A 23,739-nucleotide genomic window follows, 5' to 3' on the forward strand; every position below is an offset into this window, starting at 1 on the left:
CCTTCTAGAGGTGTAAACACGGTACAGGTGTCATATTCTTTGTACCAAAACGATATTTTTACTCCAAATCTCTATATTTTTAAAGACATTTTAGTAAGGATGCACAGATATTGAGTTAAGAATCCTTTAAAATGTTATCGTCTGGAGTAGTAGCATTCACAGTACTCACATCTGAAGTGCTGCTTCCAACCCCACTGGTGCACACTGCTGAAATTGGGAACCTGAAGAGTCAGTATCTCTTACAGCTGATCACTGAGCACACACTCCAGACCACGGCCCCCAACCCCAGCCTTCTTTCTACCCAGTGGATCCCTTAAAAAGGACAGATTTTCGAGTCTCGGGAATTCAGAATCCTTTAAGCACCTTCTTATGGCTCAATCTTCACACACCGCACCAGCAGACCAATGGGCTTCAGGCTTTCAACGACTCCAGTGTATTACACTCGACGTGTTTCCCAAACCCAAATGGCTAGAAACGGTATGTGTGGGCTAATTCTAAAGCAGCGCTGGTCCCATGGAACTTTCTGTGATGCTGGATGTGTTCTATAAATTTGAGTAGTCCAGTATGATAGCCATTAGCCATATGCAGCTACTGAATATTTGAAATGCAGTTACTGTGACTAATAAACTTAAAAAAAAAAAAAAAACTAATTTCAGTAGAGTTAAATTTAAATAGCCACAAATGGCTAGCGCAACCACATTGAACAGTGCAGCTCTAAAGCACATGAGTAACGTGACTTTTTGACAGACAGGATTTTTACAAACCAAAGAGGCACTGGATAAATATTTGCTAGCAACCTGTCCTTGATAACCTCCATCTGCTCTCCCTTCTAGTTCTTGTCAAGTAAAAGTAAAAACAAAACTAGAAAAGGCAATAATAATAAAGCCCACGTGACTTTAACACCAGTCTCCCTTGAATGAAACTAGTAATTTTTAGTATATGGGAGTGGCATAGTCAAAGACCAAAAATAAACGAAAGCCAGCCAAACAAAGAATTAGAAATAAGCATTCTAGAAGTTATTTATGTTTAATGCTTAAAAGTCTGAATGCACAAACAATCTACCATTATAGAAGTACTGGTGGTCAATACAATGCATTAGAACTATGTACAATGCACAGTTTAGTATCAAAATCTTTCTACACTGTAGAGTTTTACGAAACTGTTAATGACATCAAACACTAAGCACTTAAGACACCGTTTTTTTTTTCTGCTACCACATTAGGAACGTCAATGGACAGTCCATTTCAACTTGCAGCATCCATCCATTTCTAGTATGAAATTAAGTAATTTTCTACTTATACAATAAAGTTTATCTACACAGTTCTCTTGATTTTGATCCATAGCAGCAAAGGCACTGTACATCAGCAGATCCACAGACTTAAAAGATTTTTAAAGCATTCAAACAAAAAAATAATAAAAAAAGGAGTCACATATCATAGTTGAACAGCAACAACAACAACATAAAAGATAACACAATGTTTATGGCACAATGGCACAGCCTGTGTCCACTTCAGGGACGTCCAACTAAGACAGGGAAAGAACCGGAGGTAAAGAAAGCAAGTCCTCATCTCAGGTGAGAGTCCATTCTTTCTGGTTTTCAGAGGGAGGTCCTTGCAAATCTCCTCTGCTGTCCTTATTTTGTAAAAGGCTTGACTTGCACAGAAGGAGGACTCCTCCCCTGAATCTGTGCAGTTCCCAAAGAACATGCCAAAAAATAGCCCATACTTTCTCGTAATGACAAAACTGCCCAAAGGTATACATCTCCCTTTGCAAAGAAACGTGGCAAAAATATCCAGAAGGGATTAAGTTCTCTCTTTAGGCCAAATTTAATTTGTTCATCTGTCTATAATACAATAAAAAAAAAGGAATTAAAAACTTATTACAAAGACACTTGTCAACAAGTCAAAAAAGAAAAAAAAGAAAAAAGTCCAATGACTTTTATCAAATAGAATCTAAAGCTATAGATATATTGGTTAAAGTTGTCCAAATAGACTCAAATGAATACGACGTGGCCTGTCATGTTCTAATTGTTCAAATTTCCAAACATATAAAATAAGTAGAAAACAGAAACAAAAAAAATCTAACAACACAGCAACATATTGCTTCCATATGTAATTATACATTTCACATCTCTATACAGTCCTTAGTCTACATTTAGTGACATTTTTCACCAATTATTTTAAACCTTCCTTTCCCCTCCTTTGCAAAAAAAGGGGGGGAGGGGTATCAAATACAATGCATCTTCATTAACAATGCAGGAGCAGACAGCTTTATTCAGTCAAAGTTAGAAAGCCTTCTTTAAACAAAATAAATATATTACAGATATAATACATAATTAAAGATTCCGTCACTGTTAAGTATGGTTATTCCATGTTCTTCCAAGTAGAGAGCTGAAGATTTGGTATCACAGGTTCTTAATGAGTATTCACAATTCAATAGCAAGGAGGAAGTGGGGGTGAGAGACGGGGTTAAACTCCACAACTGCAATGAGTATTTGAAATCCTTGGTTTTAGATGCAGGGCAAGAGGATGATAGAACAAAGTGCTACAAGGAGAAGGGGTCCAGTCTGCATGAAGATTTGTCCTTAATAAATAACTTCATAAACCGTGGCCTTCTTATCCCCAGAGCCAGTGACAATGTATTTGTCATCCACAGAGATGTCACAGCTAAGCACCGATGAGGATTCTTTGGACTAGGAAAGAAACAAACACAAATGTTAACTATTCAAAGAAAAACCCATGAGGCGGGGCTGGAAGACACAGAGCAAAGACAAGCGCGAACGTGTCCCGTTATGCAAACAGAAGCAGCCAGCCAGGCAAGACAGTCCCGGCACTCGCTTAACACGGGGGCGGCCCAGAACACTGCCAGGGACCCCTCCCGGCGCTGGGCTACAGGCTCCTGCACTCGGGACACCAGGTGGCAGGCAAGCCAGCTAGACAAACACCTGTGCTCTCAAGAAGCAAGGCCTGGTTTCTAATCCTCTTCTCCAGACAGGGAAGAGCACAGTGTTCTTAGCATGAACCGTCCTCCGCCTCAGTGACACGGCTGGGATGGAGGTCGAGCTGCAGAACACCAGACACGTCACTTAACCTGGGCGAGCCTCCCACCTTATGAACAGGTAAAGACCTCTACCTGCCTGCCACCTCAGCAAGTTGCCTTAGAGTTCAAGTGGAAAATGGCATGGAAAACACTACATTTTTTGAAATTGGGCATGTAAAAGTATTTCTAATAGAAAGCCTGTGTGAAGAAAGAATGCAGATCTCCAAACGGGGAGGAGTTCGACAGAGAAATGTTCCATACTTAAGAGTCCTGGATACCATGTTCAACTACATCAACTACAAGGGGTTCAATGTCAACTTTTAACTGAACTGTACTAAACAAACTAACGCTGCAGGATTTTAACCAGAACTCGGAACATTTATTTTTTTTTTTAATTTTTTATTGTTATGTTAATCACCATACATTACATCATTAGTTTCTGATGTAGTGTTCCATGATTCATTGTTTGTGCATAACACCCAGTGCTCCACGCAGAACGTGCCCTCTTTAATACCCGTCACCAGGCTAACCCATCCCCCCACCTCCCTCCCCTCTAGAACCCTCAGTTTGTTTTTCAGAGTCCATCGTCTCTCATGGTTCGTCTCCCCCTCCGACTTACTCCCCTTCATTCTTCCCCTCCTGCTATCTTTTTTTTTTTTTTTAACATATATTGCATTATTTGTTTCAGAAGTACAGATCTGTGATTCAACAGTCTTGCACAATTCACAGAGCTCACCATAGCACATACCCTCCCCCATGTCTACCACCCCGCCACCCCATCCCTCCCACCAGAACTCTGAACATTTAAAAAATTAATGCCTGACATGCAGATGCTAACCCACTACCAGTGTTTCTCAAACTTTTTTGACTGTAACCTGTCATTAATCCATTTTACCTCATAACCCAGTATACACAGAAGATACAACACTTACACTTACTATAAAAGATCCACTCTAAGATTTTATATTTCTTTTTTGTTAGTCCTGGTTGGAACCACCAGAAAGGTTGTGACCCATAATACCAAGAACATATATTGTATTCAATTACAAACTTCATGACAGCCAAGAATCAACTATTTTTGTCCTATTGATTATCTTGCACAGTATTTTCACTCAATATATGTATTTTTGGATTCAAATGCATTGATCTACTCTATGATGACATATTACTACTCAGTCAAGAAAACTGCAAATCTGTTGTTATTCCTCAAACACACACACACAAAACACACCTAAAAAAATAACATCCGAAGTGTAGGTTAAAAAAGAGGAGTGTTCTTTAACCACATACCAGCCAGAGAGCAGAGAGACTGTGTGTGTGCACACATTGATCATGTCTACCATTTGGTCCTCCTACAAGTAATTTGACACACTGCACAAGTACCACTGAGTCAATAAGAATAAACATTTCTGAAATTAATCAAGATTTGCTAAACTTTTCCATAACACTTCTTTGGAAAGAAAAATCAAAGACATAACAATACTAATTAAGAGTATTTAAGCAAAACGCTCAAACTTTTTAAATAGAAGCATTTTAAAGACATAACACATACACACACACACACACACACACACACACACACACACACACACACACACACACACACACACATATCACAGAGGACGTATAAAAACTCTACTCTAGTGTATAAACGGGACCAAGGCACGGAGAGCTGGTTAATGCAATGGGCAGTGTCTTTGGCTCTGGGCTCGAAAAGGAGACCACCCCCAGCTCCACGGCATGTGGCTGTGACATCAGCCTCTCTCAGGCAAGGTATTCTTCTCTTGCCCTACCTCCTAGGACACTTAGGAGCCTTATTAACCTGACAATGCACAGAGAGAGTTTGGGTAAACCACCGCCATGCAGGGAGCGTGCAGTAAGTGGGAGTTGAACAAGGTAAGTGTTACCTGGAATATACTGGCCCCATAAGGTGTTCTCCAGGCATTCAGAAGGTTGTCCTTTCCAGTGCTTACAAACCATTTGCCTACAGAAAGAGAGTGTGAAAAAAGGTTTTGTTCGTGGTACTTTGTCAGACACTGGAGATTTGCTTTATAGAGCACCAAAGTATTCACAGAAGGCTGTTCTAATTTGCAACAGAAGTTTCTTTTTGCTGGAAACATAAAGCTCCCTGTCCTAGATTTAGTGAGTCATTTATCCTTACAACAAGGATAAGTGGACTGGCACACGGCATTAGCGAAGCAGGAACTAATGTAATTTCCAAGAGGCACACGCTACTAAACCACAGGAGCGGTGCGCAGACGCATGTGCAGGAGGGCAGAGGGAGCGAGTCTCACGGACAGGAAATGGATGGGGGGGGGGGGGGCGACGGCTTACCGCAATGGGCAAACTTGAGTGACAGGACGCAGCTCTCGTGGAGATGCAGCTGGTATTTGTCCGGCTTGGTGACGTGTAGCACTTCCACGTTACTGTTCTCCATCCCCACGGCCAGCCACTCTCCGGTTGGGCAGTAGCCCAAAGAAAAGATCTACGATTAAAACAGCTCAGAGTGAGGGTGCCTACGGAAGATACACTGCCTCTCCCCGGGAGGTACTACTTCTTCTGGGGATACTATTGAAATTGTGAAGGAAGTCTGGATGATTTGAACTGTACAAGAAGAAATCACAGCCAAATGGGTGATGCCAAAGTAATGCGATACATCTGCACAGTATCATTTAACTAGTCACTTACGTAAAATTCAAAGAATACAGAGTAATGGTCTTTGAAGGAAAAAGCTGCTAAAAGCTTATGATAATTTTTTTAATCCTTTAATACACATTACTGTGTTTTGACAGAAAACAATACAATGTCCAGTTATCTAACCTAGAGTCAAAAGTGACTTTGTCACATGGTAACGTCTGTCATGTGTGTCACGAACCCGTGTCTTCCGAAGCGTCCCGGGCCCAAGCCCGTACCTGGGAGGTAAAGTCATGCTGCTGCAGCTGCCGCCCCTCGCGCAGGTCCCAGGACCTGACCGTGTTGTCCAGGCCGCCCGTCCACAGCTTGGTGCCATCGTTAGAAATGTCAATACAGCTGGCCCCGTCTGTGTGGCCCTGGAATTGCCTGAAAATGTCAAAATGGAGGGCAAACCTTTGAAAAGTTAGTTTTTATGTGAACTCAATTCCGAGGTCGTTGGTTAGCCACTGTGGAAAACTGTGGAGGTCTTCAAACAATTAAAAGTTGAATTACCGTATGATCCAGTGAGTCCATGACTGATATTCACCCAAAGAAAACGAATACACTAATTCGAAAAGATGTACGCTACCCTGTGTTTTTGGCAGCATTATGTACAAGAGCCAAGACATGGAACCAGCCCAAGTGTCCATCAAGAAATGGGTAAAGAAGATGCGGTGTACATATACAAGGGAGTATCATTCAGCCATAAAAAAGAATGAGTCCTTGTTTGCAACAACACGGAGGGGTACAGAGTATATGCTAATCGAAATAAGTCAAAGAAAGATAAATGCCATATGATTTCACTCATCTGTAGGAATTTAAGAAACAAAACAAATAAACGAAGAAAAGAAAGAGACAAAGAGACTCATACAGAGAACAAACTGATGGTTACCAGAGGGGAGGTGGGTGGGGCGATGGGTGAAACAGGTGAAGGGGATTTAGAGTACACTTATCGTGATGAGCACTGAGTCATGCACAGAACTGCTGAATCATCATTTTGCACACCCCAAACTAATATAACACTGAATGTTAATTGTACTTCAATAAAAAAAAAATTTAGAACTCCTCAGGGATCAGTTTCATTGCAGGTCTTATTTATAGATTTCACTTGGGTTTACTATGTTTTCTAATTATTCAAATAACAAAGCATATACTTAGAGAGATTCAGGTTTAATTGAGATGTTGAACTTCCTGCACTTTTTATTTTTGAACACTTAGGAAGTATTCTCTCATACCAAAAAACGACTGATAACCAACGGAAAAAAAAAAATCTCCAACTGAAATAAACAAAAGAAAACACACAGCTGTATGTATGTGAACTAATCAAAAATACATCTAAGACCTCTTTTATCACTGTAATACAAAGGAAAGGATTTAAAAGGCTGTAAGGCATATTATATTCTCCCTTCTAACAAAAGCTTTGGGGATGGGCACGGGAGCAGCAGGGCAAATTTTGCCACTGCGCAACAATGCAAATGTAGCAGGCTGTGCAAGACACCGAACAGGCCATGCCCTCACGTAAGGCACATGGAAGGAAATTCAGTGTGCCTCAGCTGCCCCAGGAGCTGGGAGAATGTACAAAAGACACTGGGAAGAGAAGAGATTAGAAGCAGTTCCTTGTAAGGACCTTACCCAAGATGAAACAAATGATGACCCCTTTGTTTTTGGAATCTGTATACAGAGAGCTCAGTCCTGCAAAATACCTGACAGACGGCCAGCAGAGGCCTCTTCTCACATACTCCCCTTGACTTGCGGCTAGATTTGATTACAACCTTCTCGCACCCTTCAGCAGATCATCCCTCCTGCTCCCTGCTCTCTCGGGTGCTGACATCAGGAGACTTGTTTCAGGGCGTTACCTATCAACACCGATCCCATACAATTGCACTTCTAAACAGACATCTCAGTGCATTGACCCATCCTTAATGGTGGGATTACAGATAATCTAGACCATCTAGACCATTTCAGAGAGAAGCACAAGGCCTGGGCCTGTGGCAGGGGTTCAGTGATGATCTGCTGAAGGAAGACATGTGTGGGATACATGTGGCATGGAAGACAGTGCCCTGTGCTGTGAATCTTCTCGGTGAGTGTCTACCGACAATGACGGTTAGTTAGCAAGCACAGATGGCAAATTACGGACGTCTAACGAGCTCATGAGGTCATGAGAACATGATGTACATTAATTATGTAAAAATGACCTCATTTTTTTAAAAACCTAAACTGATGATGCTTAGGATAATGTCCAAAAAAAGCAAAGAAAGAAAACAACCCATTTGCTAAGTTCAAAGGTGCAGAAAGATTTTACGTTAGTAATTTGTTTCTAGCATCTTTAAAAGGAGACTGTCCCTAACACTTCTTAGTAGGAGAATTCTATTTCACCATTTTAGACACACACAGCTCTTTGGCACAAGAGCGGTAAATCGGCTCCCCCGCATGCTCTGGGCAGGGATCTTGCTGACCCACCTCACCAGCGTCTGGTTGTGCAGGTCCCAGACGGCGATGTTACCATCACTGCAGCACGAGAAGCAGACCTTCGAGTCGGGGCTGATGGCCAGGGCATAGCACGCGGGGGCCGAGGACGTCAGCTCTGCCTTGATGCGCGGGGTCGGAGCCGCCAGGTCCCAGATGGACAGAGTACTGGCCTCCCCTCCCACGATGAGGGTGCGACCGTCAGGGAGCAATCGGCAGGAACGGATGTAGTTATCCCTGTTCTGTAGAGACAAAAACCATCAAAAGATCACTCATGAGGAAAGGAAAACAGCATTAACATGAGAGCAGAAATCCATAAAAGTATTGTGTTCCCTCCTGGTTTTAATGAGCCATTTTTACTTATGACAATGATAAAGTGGATTAATGCTAGAAAATTACATGAAATTAGGGAAGTACTTAAACTTGATCTACAAATTTAGTGCTGAGATATTTAATCTTAATTAGCATGAAAATGCAAAGATCTAGACCCAACTCCCACCACCACCACCAACATCACCCGGCTGCCTGACTCATTTGCGTGCGCGCGCGCGCGCACACACACACACACACACACACACGCACGCACACACACACGCATGCACACACACCAACACAGGAGCACGCACAGTCCTGGGCAGTGGCAGCTGCTCAAGCAGCATCAACTGGAGGCAAAACTTGGTCAAGGAGTATTAAGGGATGGGGCGGGAAGAAAGGTCCTGGATCTGGGCAAGGTGGGTACATCATGTTACACTGACCTAATATCGTGCAGCAGCAAAAATTCCACTGCTGGTCTAAGGAAGAACGTCCACCTGAATGTTCTGTAAGTGACGTAAGGACAAATGCCCAAGACACAGCCAAAGGGATAGTCTAGGGTCTGCCCTGGTCTCACCATGTGACAGACTGAGAGTCAGGTGCACTCTCACAGAAACCCTCCTGGGCTTTTACTTTTCTTACGCTCCTTTATCAGACAGGAAAACAGGTAGCGAGCCTGGGCCCACGCACTGGGCATGGTTCAGGAAAGCTGCACTGGGGCACGTGCATCAAGAACGGGATAACTCTGCCTGAGGAACTGAAAGACATGCCTCCTCATCAGCGATCTAAGTCTCCACGTGAAGGGCCACAAACCACCGAAGACAACTACCCACTTGGGATTAATTCCGCATGTTGCTTGTCCAACCAAGTCTCTCACTATCCCATCCCATTTTCTGAATGAAGGTGTAAGCCCTGTTCCTCCAGGTTCACTCACCAGACAGTCGAGCTGAGAGACGGGGCTCTTGTTGCCGGGGTGGCTGATGTCCCAGACCTTGACGCAGCCCTTCCCGCCCGTGTACACGTGTCTCGTGGGGTTGCTGATGGTCACGGCGCACACCACCTCCCCGTGGTTCAGGGTGTTGATCTGGCGCGCATGTCGGGGGATTCCGGGTCCGATGAGGGCGTCGGGGGGGAAAGGGACAGGCTGCATCTGACCGTCTGCAGTAACGTGGAAGGAGTACGCTCTAAGGTAGTGGGGAGGAGAAAAAATAGGAAGAGGGGAAGGTAAAAAATGTTAGTTAACTGATCAGTGTAAGGAAATGAAAAAGAAAACATTTTCAGTGCTCTTATGATTTGCAAATAAGTCAAATTTACCTGGTACAGTAGAAAGAACATAATTTTCAGAGTCTAGAACTAGATCTACAATCAAATGTCAGGTCGACTCTTCACTAACCACTGTGAGACATAAGTAGTTACTGTGCCTCTCTGAACCCCAGTTCTCATCTTTAAAAGGGAGAGAAGGCTACCTCTATTTCACAGAGAATTACGTAAGATATCCAACGTCTAGTATAGTACCTACTCCTTCAGGGCACTCTGCAAACTTGCTCTGTTTTCTACTCTGGGTGACTCAGAAGCCTGTGATGAGATTTCTGCCTGTATATGAATTCACCCCAGTCAAGTGATTTACTAATGGAGATCAATGAGTCAAAATGATCAAGCTTTAAAGAGTTAAGAGTCTCTAGGCCTACATGGTGAAATGACAGCTGTGACCCCCGCACACACACCAGAATAAGTCCTATCAGAGACTTGACAATCACTAATTCAAGTAATTCCCAATGAAATTAGGACCTGTAAAGGCATCCTGTGGGACTACCCCAAAGGCCCACCTGTGAGTGCCTATCATCGGCTCCAACTCCAGTTCATCTCCAGGGAAAGCTCTACACTTATGAAGACATTTGGTTCTAAAATACAACTTCAGTTCGAACATCTCCCTCAAGAGATCTCTATTCTTAGGGTGCTGAAATAAGGAAGGGCACATCAGTGAGGCTATGTGATGCAGGGGTGGGGGGAGGGACCTGGGCCTGTCTTGTATCATGGGCAATAGCCCATTTCGGAAATTATGTCATTCTGCGTTGGCATGAAGCTTTGGAATGTGCTCTGTTTATAGGAAGAAGTTTAAGAAAGATATACCAAGGGAAAGCATCTGTGGGTACACAAAGGGTTGGAGCTTGGACCTATCAGGGAAGTTTTAGAATCAAAATAGTTTATGGTTCCTTAATGCAAAAAGCTACAGGCTAGCCACATTCATCAAAATTCAGCCCATTACTGAGGGGCCCTCATCACCCCGACTGTCCCCAGGAGGGGTTGAAGCAAGTATGTGGCTGGGGAAGATGTGGTGGCAGGCAGTGGAGGGCTTTTTCTTTCTCCGTCAACAACAGAGAGAGGCATGGACCCGGCCTGCAGCAGAAACGTAGTATGCCGGATGGCTGAGGGGGAAGGAGGTGGAAGCTGGGGAGACAAGAGGCAGAAGACATTTCCTCGGTCCAATCAACAGGACTTGGAGACACACTGGACATGTGACCGGGGAGAGAGGTGCGGAGGAGGGCTCTAAGGCTCGGGACCCAGGTGACTCAGGTGGACCACGACACATGAGTGAAGTGATGGGGACATGCGACCACAAGGTACGCATGTGAGAAGCTAAATGGTTTGGTTTTCTTCAATTTGAGGGCAGTCGGGAATCCCAACAACTGAACAGGAGGCTGAGTGCTGTGATTCAGGCGAGAGGGTAGGTAAGAAAGACAATGTATGCTTATCGACTAAGAAGTGACAGTGGAAGCTAAGGGAGCAGAAACAATAATGCTGTAGCAGATTATGCAGTGAGCAGACTAGATGCAGGATCTAGGGGACCGCTAACATCTAAGGAACCTCCTCCAGCAAGAGCAGTCAGACACGGACAATCGAGAGAGACGATCAAGTGCAGGGATGGGGAAAAACAGTCAACCACCTGACCACTTATTAAGAGATTCAACCATTAAACACGTAGTTCTTGGGTACCCCCGTGTGCCAAGCACCGTACCAGCAGAACTGGGGTTACAACAGAAAGAAAAAACCCATATCCCTGGTTCTCCTGAAGTTACAGCCTGTGGGAGTAGGCGGCAGGTGGGTAAGAGGGGTGGATTCACTAGGGAGATATTCACATAAATAAATACAAAAATGTCAGACGGTCAATGCAATGAACAGTGGACATGCCTGGTACTGTGAGATTTGACAGAGTGAGGCAATGGGGCTTCGATATAAAGATGAAGATGGTGTGAAGCGGAGGGGTATGGCAAATATGAAGGCCAGAGTGAGACCAAATGCTTAGTACCCATTTAGTCAGAAACTATTTATTAAGTGCCTAATATGAACCAGGTACTATTAGGTGCTGGGTAATCAGGGGCGAACAAAGTAGACAAAGCCCCTATCCTCCAGGGCCAACATCTAGAAGGGAAAGCAGATTCCATATATAAGCATAAAAATAAGTAACCTCAGATCCCCATGAGATGCCGAGGCGCGCACACACACACACACACACACACACGGTGCCCAGGTCTAGGCACTGTATGAGCGGAACCAAGGAGAAAGGATGCAGGCCCTGCACACATCGAGGGAGTAATGTGGAATGTGCCAGGTAGAGGAACAAAGCAGAGTCCCTAGAGCAGAACCAAGAGAGAACGGCAGTGCGCGCTCAGCGGAGAGGGGCAGCCTGCAGACAGAGGGCAGCAGGAAAAAGGGCCTGGCGGGCGGTGATGAGGAATGCGGAGACCACCCCGGGGGGAATGGGAGGTCACCGGGTCTTCTGGGCAGGGAAGGACAGCACGCAGTTAATTCTCCAGGTGCCCTTCCAGCCGCGGGGTGAAGAATGGGTTCTAGGTGGCAGAGCAGGAAAAGGACCACTGAACAGGAGGTCTGTGCAGTAAACGAGGGGAGAAGCCAGTGGCTGGGCCTGGGAGACAGTGAGACAGCTGGGAACAGACATGCAATTCAAAAGCTCCCTCTGGCTGGGTGGAAGGAGAGAAGGAGAGAAGGCTGCGCTGGATGGGACATCTGGATTCTGGAAGTGACACACTGAGGGGCGGGGACGAGACCTTCCTTGTGAGCCTGTGAGGAGGTAACTGAAGGCAAGGACAGCTCCAGTCGACGTGGTCCAAGCCCCAAGACGAGATTACTGGGTGCTGACCTTGTGAACACCAGAGTCACCCGGAATGATGGCAGGCCCTGAGGGGAGGCAGACCCTAAGCCAACTGTCAAGTCTTTAATAAACGGTTATTTAAACCCCCAACAAGGTGTAAGGATGGGTAGAATCCAATGACACAAGCCTGAAAGGGCAGAGTTTTCACAAAAAGATCGAGGAGTTCAGTTCTAGAAAAGACTGGTGGCGGTGGGCAGGGGATGATACAGCCTTCATCACCCCTCACTGGCCCTGAGGATTTCAGGGTATGAAACAAACGAAGGGGCGCCCCCTCAGAGGGCTGCAGGTGGAGGGGTCCCCATGGGAGAGAGCCAAGTGCCAAGAGGCAAGGAGGGGAAGGCAGCAGCGCCCGCAGAGAAAGGCTGAGACTCTGAGGGATGACAATGGAGGAAAAGGCTAATTGATCTGGCAATTAAAGAGGTCATGAGGACTAAATCTTAAAGGAAGGGAGAGGAAGGTTATTCCAAGTTTAGATGGTGTTACACATTCTTAATGATAATTTACGTGAAAAGCCATCCCTCCTCTCCTCTCTAGTATCACTAAGTGGTTTTTCAAGAGCACTGAGAATTTAAATAGTTAAGAAACCAGACACACAATTTCTTTCGAGGTTTTTGATATGGACATTCTTCAACTCAACCACAACCACTCTGTGAGCACCTACTATGTTCCTGGAACTCCCTTTAAAAGAACGTCAAGAGCCTACTTGCATTAAGGCTATAACGTGGTCCTCTGTTTGCTATTAGTACATGTAAGATACTCAGGACTGGAAAAAATAAAACTCTATAGTAAGATTCTTATCAGATTTCAACTAACTTTGATGTGTAGCTGGCAAGGTGTACTGGAATGTGTAACGAAAGCCAACCTTTCTAGAAATCAGAAACCCAGGCCTGAAGAACTGTTCTTTTTCTACCAGATTAAATGTATCGGTAAGGCCTCTTAGCCACACACTTGGATAGAGACATCATGCTAAGAACACAAAATGAGGTAAGGCACTGGCCTTGCCCCCGAGCGGCTTCTAATCTAGGAAGTGTAATGAGAAAAGCACAGAAGTGGTCACAATACCAGGTGGAAGATGAGAAGTAGAAAGTTCTATGGTGGTTCAAAAAGAAAGGACAAAGCTTATGTTTCAATAGTGACATGGTCCTAGAGATGGGTTTTACAGAATGGAGGGAATCTCACCGAAGAGGGAGCAAGATGGAAAAACAATTCTGGGGAGGGAGGCAGAAACAGCAGAGAGCAAGAGCTCTAAAAGGATGGGGTACAATGATGGGAATTTCTAGACTGGTTTTGATCCAAGGATTCATTTATTCAGTAACGACCCTGTGGTTAAGTGGTTAGAGGAGCTGGCCTGAGCACAGTCTGATCAAATGTATCAGGAATATATACATTTATGCTACCCCCCCAACACACAGATTGCTATCTATCTGCTAGAAAATGGAGGGCTGTAGAAAGGGAGGGCCTACAAGGCCAGCCTGAGAACTCCACAAACAGAATTCACTACAGGGTTTTTTGGAGGGAAAACAGGTAGGACACTATTGGGGCAAGTGACAGAATACATTTGATCACAAAGAATACAATGGGTAGGAGGAGAAAGAGACAATTCCAATAACTGAGATGCAAGGTAATGGGGGACCTGAACCAGGCTAGGTCAAGGAAGACACTAAAAATTCTGCAGGACTTAACGTATGAGATGTGAGGAAGGAGCCAATAATTATTGAGTTTCTGAGCTTAGGAAACAAGGACAAAAATACCAATAGTCCTGATGGGCAATGTGGGAGAAGACCTAGTCTGGGGAAGAAGCATCATGATATGATGACTTTGAAGCGCAAGTAATACACACTCAAGATATCTGAGATGTCCAGCAAATAGCTACAAATGTAGGGCTGGAGGGAGAGGGTGCGCTCTTCCAAAACACACACACACACACACACACACAAGCACGTGTGCGTGCAGGAGGTGAAAGCACTAACATCTAAGAATGGCTCTCTAAGGAAGATGGTAGAACAGAAACAGCTAGGACTCTGTAACAGAACTATACTTCAAACAATCAAGGCATCTGCAAATCGCTCTATTTAAAACATGGGCATTGAAGATGCTATTTTATCTGAATCATCATCTTTCGATGAAAACTCAGCATATTTAAAGAAGGTCCTTGGCCTTCCCACCCTGACCTCATTTACCCGCTCTAAAAGGCCCAGTTCTATAATACTGCACTCATCTTTCTCATACTTTGCAACACTTTCTCCAAAGTTTTCAGTGTCTCACGAGATGGGACTAGAACCTGAATTCACAATAAAAGATCTGGCCATTGTACTTTATAAAGTATGCTAGAAAATCAGGTTCTAAGTAGCATATGAACCCACTAGTAGGTCAGCCAAGCAAAAATAACTGTTAAGGGCTTGCTGTGTGTTAAGCATTGTTCCTATTTTGAAAAATCCTACCTTATAAAAACAAACAGAACAACAGGAAAAAATTTCTGAATTGTGAGCAGCCCCAAACCAACAAACCTGAGCTCTTCTGTCACGGCTGCATCCATATGCCATGTCCCATAATATAATTAGTACTATGGCTTTAATTGAATAGTTTTACACTATTTATAGATGTCTCATTAAAGTAACAGGTGAGAGAAAAAGTCCATTTTGGGCTTATGTTGAAATTAAACTATGTTGTCATTCCAATTACAAATTGAGTGGAACTCTTGCTAATTCACTCGAAGAGACAAGAAGCCCCAATGTGAATTATTAAATAAATGCTACTTTATTCATTAGTTGGTTGACATGCATTTAATTATAACTTTTGATAACATCTAGCAAGTCATTCTGTAAAAATAATTAGGACAGAGATACACAGCTGTTTTAAGTCTTTCTGGAGAAAGGCAGTTTACTTTGTTGTGTGTGGTAGGGGAAGCCTTTAGGTGATTTATTATGTTTTATGTTCTAGCACAAAAGAAAATAGTTGTTTCTGTCGAAACACGCACAAGATGACATTTCACAGTTCTGTATCTTAAGATCCGAAGAGCCACCTAACTGTTATAATCATTTCTGAAAAACCTATAATAAAAATATATTACCCCATATGCAAAAATGAATGTGAATTTACATGTTTTGACGCCCTCTTGTATAAGACACACCAATGACAGGAACGTTGGAGTCTAATTTACTCAATCAAATTTTCTTGGGTCCTTTCTGCCCACTACAGAAATGCAGTTCAGTTCACTTGCATAAGCAGCTGAAACCTGATAATGAATGCCCTGGGGCAAAGCTAAGCCGGAAATGACGCTGCGATTACCTAAAGAGCCCCAAACACCAAACACGGTACTAAACATGTAACAACTTATCTCACCCTTACGGCCCTCTTGTCAGGGAGGTGCTATCCCTGGTTTACAGATGAGCCAACTGAAGCTCACAAAGTTAAGAAACTGTCTTCTAGTTGTCAACTGGCAGAGTAAAAACTCAAATTTTGATCTGTCACACTCCGGAACTCACTGTCGACCACACTGTGCTCTCTCTGGGATTCCTAATGTCATCTGCCAACTGCACGAGATGTGGCTCTATCACTCCCAGAACGAAAATTTGCAACCATCCTCAAACCCATCAATCTTCCCAAAAGGATCTCAACAATTTTATAATGCTAAGAATCAAGACTAGGGGAAGGACGGGAGTCCAGCTCAAGGCTCAGAAGTGCCTCCTGAATCAGACCAGCTCTAACTCGACAGTGGTTCAGCTGGCCCAAAGCTAAACCAAGACCGTCATTCTTCTTTATAGGCACCTAACACTCCTTCACTTCTCTTCACCCCTTGTGGCCCCTGGGCAGTAGCTGAGATGAGAGGCACCAGCTCCACTGCTCTAGTGGTTATACCAGAGCTCTGGTGCAACAGCTAGTTAACCAAGCGGTAACTAGGCAGTACCCGAACATGGGATGATACCTTTTCCCTAAGGAAAGCTCTCTATCCCCACAGGTTCATATGGAATTCATAGGTATTTGAGTTATTTGATTAATCCTATGACCTTGTTATTTAGTCACTGACTGAAAGAGACCAAACTTTCACCTTCAAATACATCAGAGGTTCTTGGTCAACAAGACTTGTAAGTTAGTCAACAACTATTTGCAGAACACACACAAGTACACAGCATTTTATGGTAACGGATATTTATACCTTCAATTCTCAGGGAACTTAACGTCTAATTTGCCTTGCCTCCCTTATTAATCAGTCAAATATTTACGGAGCAACTTGGCTATGGAGCCAGCATTGTGTTTGATGCAACAGGGAAGTTTAGCATAGATCTGTACAGAAGTAGGTTACCCAAGAAGTTACACATAGGAAATAACACGGTGACAACTAAGCGCCTGAGTGTATAGCAGTGAATAAATAAGCAGTGGAAGATCAGAGAAGAAAGAGACTGGCTGGCTCACCTGCATGCTCTCTCGCACGCGCATGCGCTCTCTCTCCCTCTCACTGATTTAAAAAGTATGTACTGTGAGCACCAACTATGAACCAGGTACCACTCCAGACAGCGGAGCTACTTCTATAACTGAACAGCGAAGAGTTCTGTTCTGCTCTCGTGGAACTTACATTCAAGCAGGGAGAGGCCGATCACGGCTACAGCCAAGTACAAAAAAGGCAGGCAGTAGAAAAGAACAACAATGGGGAGAGGAAGGGAGAGAAGGATGCTCTTTTAGATAGGGCTGGCAGGGAAGAATGCTCGCACAAGTGACATTTTAGCAGACACTTTTGAAGTGAGACAGTAAGCCACAGAAAAAGTACTGCAGGAAGGGCCAGTAAGAGCAAATGCCCTGAGGCAGCATCTGGGGGAAGGGACTTTGAGGCTACTGAGGGTCAAGCGTGGGGAGCAGAGGGCGGGGAGGAAGCACCAGCCTGGAGAAGCAGCGTGGGTACAGCATGTGTGGTGACAGACAGGATGCCAGCAGAAAGAGCCAAGAGCATAAATATACACATGTGACTAATAAGGCAGAGAGGGTCTGCGGGATGCTTCCTAAAGGGAGGAGAGAGGAAGCTGGGATTTTAAGGGAAGAGTGGGTTATTTTGTAGTCAAGGCTTTTTATCTGGGAAGATGAAGCCAGAGAGCAGAGAGAACCATGCATAAGTAGTAATAAAAAGGTGCACTGGACTGAAATGAAGGATGTGGAATGAGATATGGTGAGAGATTAGAATGTACAAGAAGTGGCTGGAAAAACTGGTGTGTGCATCTTGCCTTCATAACTCAAGGGGACTGTGAATGCAGACGCTCCAAATATCCAGCTCACTGGACAAGAAGCCAAATGAGCAAAGCCACCTTTTCCACAAACACAATTGAGCATAAGACCACACTTCTTTCTTTTCACAGCCTTTGAAGTTTGGCACGTCTTTTCCCAACACGCTCAAATTCTGAGCATCCAGGTTTGAACATAAGACGGTTTTTTTCAAGGCAACAAAAGAATTCAGTAACGGACGTAGAGAAGACCTGACTGCTGGAGATGCCTCAGTAATTTGCATTTCCACATTAGAAGCTCAAGATTTTAAATTGAAAATACAAAACTCCACCTCATTACTTCTTTCCTTGTGCGAAGAGAAAATGGAAATTCTTTGCAACGGAGGAAAAAAAAAAAAAAGTTGAGCTCCAGGAGTTCCTCCCCCACCCCCCCACCCCCCGCCGCCGCCTAGCAGTGCTCAGCGGAAAGGGCCGGCAACGGCCCAGGGTCTGGCACATGGCGGTGAGCATGAGGCTCAGGGGTACTCACGGTTTTCCTCCCGGAATGCCTGTCAGGTTTGGAGGTATGGCTGGCACGCGCATGTGATGGTGTGGATCAAATCCAACCTACAATTTTCCCAAGCAAAACAACAAAAACATAGGAAGTTACATTAACTCATCTCAGCCTATTCAATGCCTCTCTAGGTCTCGGGAGAACACAGACTTTAAATACGATTTTAGAGATATACAGACAGATGTATCTACTGATGAAAAGACAGGATGTTTATGATTTTCGGGGTAATATACACGAAAAAAATTATTTGTATAATTTTTGAAGCTTATAATGGAAACACAGGGTTCACTACATTCATGATCGTTCGCTCTGCTCTTGTAGGTTTAAAATTAAAAGTAAACCTAAAATAACAAGGACATTTCCTCTCCTTAGAAAAGTAAATGGATCTCACTGTACAACTGTGTGTAGTTTAATTTACGGATAGGACAGGTCCCTCTACAAATACCTCAAATTACATATACTACATTCAAAAATACGTCTGGCGATCCTGTGAGCCACGGGATGGGCTGGTTTCTCGAAGGCCCACAAACGTACCACCGGCGATCTCCCGTAGGCGGCGGCTGCGGCGGCAGCGGCAGCGGCCGCGCTCATCTGCGGAGAGATGTTGTGTAGTCCGGCATAGGCAGCGCCAGGACTGGTCAGCTCCCCGTTCATACCGGCGTGGGGCACGATCCCGAACGGGGTTGGATATGGACAAGGGACTGCCATTGGGGTCCTGAGGCTTGAGGCTACAGACCAAAATGAAAGGAGAGAATAGAAAAACCAAGAACACGGGAAACAATAAGGAAGTTTTAACATTAACTTACACCTTAAAGAAAAATAGGGTCCGGGGCTCAAATTCACATAATGTAATATTCTCAAAAATCATCAAGGCACTTGGTTCAGGTTAAATAAGTAACTCTAACAGCTTTTCATGGCTGGTTATTACTACTCTTACGGTAATGCACTGTTTAAATTGCTTTAATGTCTTCAAAACCATGAAGCATAAATACACAGAAAACCCTTCTTACTAACCCAAGGGGTCGACTCCTGGTGGTTTTCCAGGCACAGGCCTCAATCCAGGAGTGGAGTTACTGCCTGGAGTAGGTGCATCGGTTCGTGGAGTAGGGGTATTGGACTTTGAAACAGGAGTAGTAGATTTTTCATTCTAACAAGAGATGGAAGAGAATAGAGTGGCAATCAGAACACAGTTTTAATGATGATGTTAAACGTTTAAAAAGGCAAGTCAAAAGGAAAAGAGAAAGAAATGGAAAAAGTTCTTCAGGTTGGGCCTTTATTTTCCTAATTAAAAAGGACAAACCAACAAACAGAAAGAGTTCCCCGAGACCACAAAACCAACATTCAGGAGGATATGAACTGAAGCAGAATTTAGGGTAGAGTAAATGATTTCCAGGAAACTGGGTCTGAGTCAGACAGAGGCTGACAAATCATGACATCCTGTGACCAAACACTTGCTGGTTGCTTTGATTTAAGGCTGCTTGAGCTGGGTTCCTGGTGGACTGTTCATGTCACAAGAGGTTTCCCGGTTAACGGGTCCCCTTAGAACAGATCCATGCCCTGATCAGCACAGAGGAGTTGCCAATACAAGAAGGCCAGAAGGCCAAGAGAGAACAACAGAAAAAAACTTAATGTAGCCCCGTGCCAGACACATCCTCCTAATATGCAGACCAACTGAGGAACTTTCTTTCCTTCAGCTGTGAATTCAGAAGGTTATTTGAAAACTGAGTCTTTTTTTTTTTTTAAATGTTACGTTACAAGGAAATAACTGGTGAGGAAAAAGGAAGACATATACACAAAAATGCAATTAACTACAGAGCCAGAGAAGAAGGGGGTATGGGGAGATTATCCTGACTCATAAGCAGTTTCATTTTTGCATTTGTGATTTGTGGTGTGAGTCAAGGTAGACTTTTGTAAATGACAGATTATTCCTTAGATAGGAAGGGAAAATTATTGCAGTCATATATAGCTTGGTAATTCAAACAAAGCTAGCAACAAAATCATATCCCAGCCGAAAACTAAATTTACCATAAACCATAGGTGACAAAACCATCTCTGTAAGCCCAATGTGTATTTCTTCATCTTTGCTGAGACACGTTTCAATCAATTTCCCCATATCCCTCCCCTATCCTTGCAAAAAGACTCATAAAACAAACATCTATCACCGGGAAGTCAGTAAACCCATTGTGTTCCCAAAGTACTTTTGTCAATTAAACTTGAATACTGAATGTATACATATATTTGGAAATAAGAGTCCTATAGAAAAATGTGAAAAATACCAAATTTAAAAATAATCAAAGCCAATCATCTTGAAACAGGCAAGGCTAATAAGAAAGATGATGAACAGCTTACAAGGCTAAGTTCTTTGGATTTGGAGGAAGGAGTGCTGCTGGAGGATGCAATAGAGGCTGGACTGATGGGGGCATCTTTCTTGAGCAGGCGTGTCTTGTCCAGGCCATTCTCTCTCGGGGAGTGTGCTGGGCTCCCTCGAGGGGAAGATGGATCCTACGAAGGAACATCAAGGGCATTAATGCAGACAGCACATTCACGATGCTAGCTAGAGTACCTGAGTGTGGATGTTTCTAGCGGAAAGCATGGAGCAAAATGTTCTGTAATCGATAATAAAAGACGTACCACTATTGCTGAAGAAAATATTTGGTACTGAAGTCAAAGAAAATACAGTATTTATAGCACAGTTGACCCTTGAACGACATGAGCTGGATCTGCGCAGGTATACTTATATGCAGATTTTTTTCAGTAAATGCACTATAGTACTATAAACTGTATTTTCTCTTCCTTATGGTCTTAATAACATTCCTCTAGCTGTCTTTATCATAAGAATAGAGTATGTTAACACACAAAATATGTGTTCATCGACTGTTTATGTTATTGTAAGCTATTAATAGTTAAGTTTTGAGGGAGCTGAAAGTTATACGGGGGGGGGCAGCATAACGTGCAGACTTGCTGAATCACTCTTTTGTACACCTGAAACTAATGTAACATTGTGTGTCAACAACTACACTTAAATTTTTAAAAAAAGGTGTGTGTTGGGGGGGGAGTTACATGCGTATACTCAACTTCATGGGAGGTTGGTGCCCCTGAAACACTGCTCCCCCATCTGCATTATTCAAGGGTCAGCTGTTACTTACTCAAAACAAAAATCAAAACCCTACATATCTACAGGTCACTTGTCAGTGAGATCTGCAGGCTGACCACATATGTCTGGTGTGCATTTATGGTGATAGCAAAAACATACTTGTACTTTTATAGAAAAGAATAGCAATAAAAAAAAAGGATCACTAATACATAAAATCAGTAATACATAAATTTCTCAGGTAAACAAAAAGTGGGTCCTTTTGGAAACAAAGCACACATTTTGAATACTAACTGTCTGGACACTAGTCATTGTTACAGTGGGTAAGAGCAGGAAGCTGAATGAGCCAGAAAACATACCTCATTAGAAACGTCAACCACCAAGTTGTCGTCACTCTTCTCGCCATCGCTGTCCTGCATTGACAAGTGACAAGCATTACCTCCTCCCCCAGCACAAACGCACAAAGGCCAGATTTACCCTGGATAAGTTCAGACTAATTCCTCTTATCTTATAAAAACAAACTGCACCCAATAGTGCTAAACACTTTACAATGTACTATGTTCTTTAATCCTCATAATGATGTTACAAGGTAGGTAATATGATGATTCCACTTTACCCTGTAAAAAACCGAAGCTTATGGCTTGCTTGTTACTCCAGAGCATCTGGTGGAAGCTGGCATGTCCAGGCTAAATCCAGCCTACTGTTGGGTGTGATTTGTTCGCTCAGTTTAAAAAACTGGGTTAAGTAATCACCATTTTAAAATTGGGAGGTGTCACACAAAAATCCAAACTTTCTGCTTTTTTTGAGGCCTTGTAGTCCTGCAGGGCATCACCACAGGAAGCGGAGTAGGGGCTGTCTGCATCCACCCCGGTCCCATCCAGCTTGCTCCCTTCACTATGTGACCTGAAGGGTTAGTCCCTGAAGGAAAATGAACTTCAACCCATGCTAGGGACACATCTGAATGCCTCTGCAAGTTATACTCCACAAAATTCGCTTTATTCCTCAGCACAAATTCATTTTAGACATTTTAACAGGTTTTCTATGATTTTACATTTTTCCTTAACATTTTGAGTTGACCACAGAAAATTCAACCACCTTGAAACACACAGAGGGAAGCAAATACATCTCTAGAAAGGATATTATGGGACACCCACAACATCTTCTATTAGCTGCCAGATGAAGCACTCTGTTCCGACTCGCATACACACACGCACTGACCTGCACCACAGAGGACTTCAGCTAGCCAACTGAGACACAGCTCTAAACGCAACCACTATTTTTTTCTCCTAGTGGATGTTTTTTCCTCCTATGTTCTCATTTTGGTTGGTAATAGTCAAAGGGTAAAATGGCTGCTGATAAAAAGAGTAAACTGGCTTCCCCCAAAGCAAAGGTGGATGAACCTACATAACGAGCTGCAATTTCCTTTTCTTCAGTTTTCTGCTTTTTGCTATCGGAGGAGTAGTCTGTGGAGTTTCTGTGTTTCTCGGCACCTCGGAAACTGGCTGACGGGGATACCGAAGAGCTCTGGAATTAGGAAAGAAAGCAGGGTTGAGAAATGACCACCCACTTAACCGTGGGTTTTTCAGGCTTCGTGTCCTTTCTGTTCGTTAGTGCACACCTGCAAAACTGTTAGGAGGAGACAGGAGAGAAAGGAGGAGGTGAAAGGAAGAGGGCAACAGAGGTGGAGACAGAAAACCAGGAAAAGGGAATGAGGGGAAAAAAGGAACAAACAGGAAAGAAGAAACAGAGACAGGACCAGAGAGGGAGCCAAGGAATAAAAAAGGAGGCAAGGAATAGCAAATTCAGAAGACAGAATGGGTCTGGTCCCAAAGAGATGTAGATTACACTGGTGAAGCAGCTTCAAAGAGGTGAGGAAGAAAGCAGAGAGGAGAGAAAATGGAAGGGAGGAAAAGGCAAACCCCACCCTCCTCCGCCCCGAGTTTGCTGGCTGATGGGAAGGCAGTAACTTAAGCTTGTACAGAGACACTGAATATGTTAGAGTCCATCTTGAGAAAAACTAGTAATTCTTCAAAGAAAAAAGAAGACAGGTACTCTTTGGGAATTTAAGTAACCCCCAAATGGTGATCACGTGACACAAAGGTCCTATCTACGGATTTTGCTAAGTCCCTTGTTTTAAGGGCATGGAAGATTCAGAATGGCAAATAAAAATAAAAACCAAACACCTGCAAAAATTTACTTTATTCCTTTCTGACTCCTACAGTTT

At 43.6% G+C, this 23,739-nt stretch overlaps 1 protein-coding gene across 9 annotated transcripts in view; it reads right to left on the bottom strand.

The window, feature by feature from the left end:
* Positions 1 to 1,009: 1,009 nt before the first annotated feature.
* Positions 1,010 to 23,739, bottom strand: part of TLE4 (TLE family member 4, transcriptional corepressor) — a 142,057-nt gene continuing 119,327 nt past the window's right edge. For all 9 annotated transcript variants that reach the window (XM_027615227.1, XM_027615226.1, XM_027615229.1 and 6 more), the window contains 12 exons: positions 22,920 to 23,039; positions 21,875 to 21,928; positions 20,774 to 20,926; positions 19,439 to 19,571; positions 18,959 to 19,152; positions 18,401 to 18,477; positions 9,425 to 9,674; positions 8,173 to 8,420; positions 5,952 to 6,099; positions 5,374 to 5,524; positions 4,947 to 5,023; positions 1,010 to 2,692 (listed from right to left, as the gene is read on the bottom strand). In XM_027615227.1, coding sequence (XP_027471028.1) covers positions 2,585 to 2,692; positions 4,947 to 5,023; positions 5,374 to 5,524; positions 5,952 to 6,099; positions 8,173 to 8,420; positions 9,425 to 9,674; positions 18,401 to 18,477; positions 18,959 to 19,152; positions 19,439 to 19,571; positions 20,774 to 20,926; positions 21,875 to 21,928; positions 22,920 to 23,039 — 1,713 coding nt within the window. In that variant the 3' untranslated portion in view covers positions 1,010 to 2,584. The remainder of the gene's footprint in view (positions 2,693 to 4,946; positions 5,024 to 5,373; positions 5,525 to 5,951; positions 6,100 to 8,172; positions 8,421 to 9,424; positions 9,675 to 18,400; positions 18,478 to 18,958; positions 19,153 to 19,438; positions 19,572 to 20,773; positions 20,927 to 21,874; positions 21,929 to 22,919; positions 23,040 to 23,739) is intronic.

This window comes from Zalophus californianus, chromosome 13 (genome assembly GCF_009762305.2).
Source record: "Zalophus californianus isolate mZalCal1 chromosome 13, mZalCal1.pri.v2, whole genome shotgun sequence".
Classification (NCBI taxonomy): domain Eukaryota; kingdom Metazoa; phylum Chordata; class Mammalia; order Carnivora; family Otariidae; genus Zalophus; species Zalophus californianus.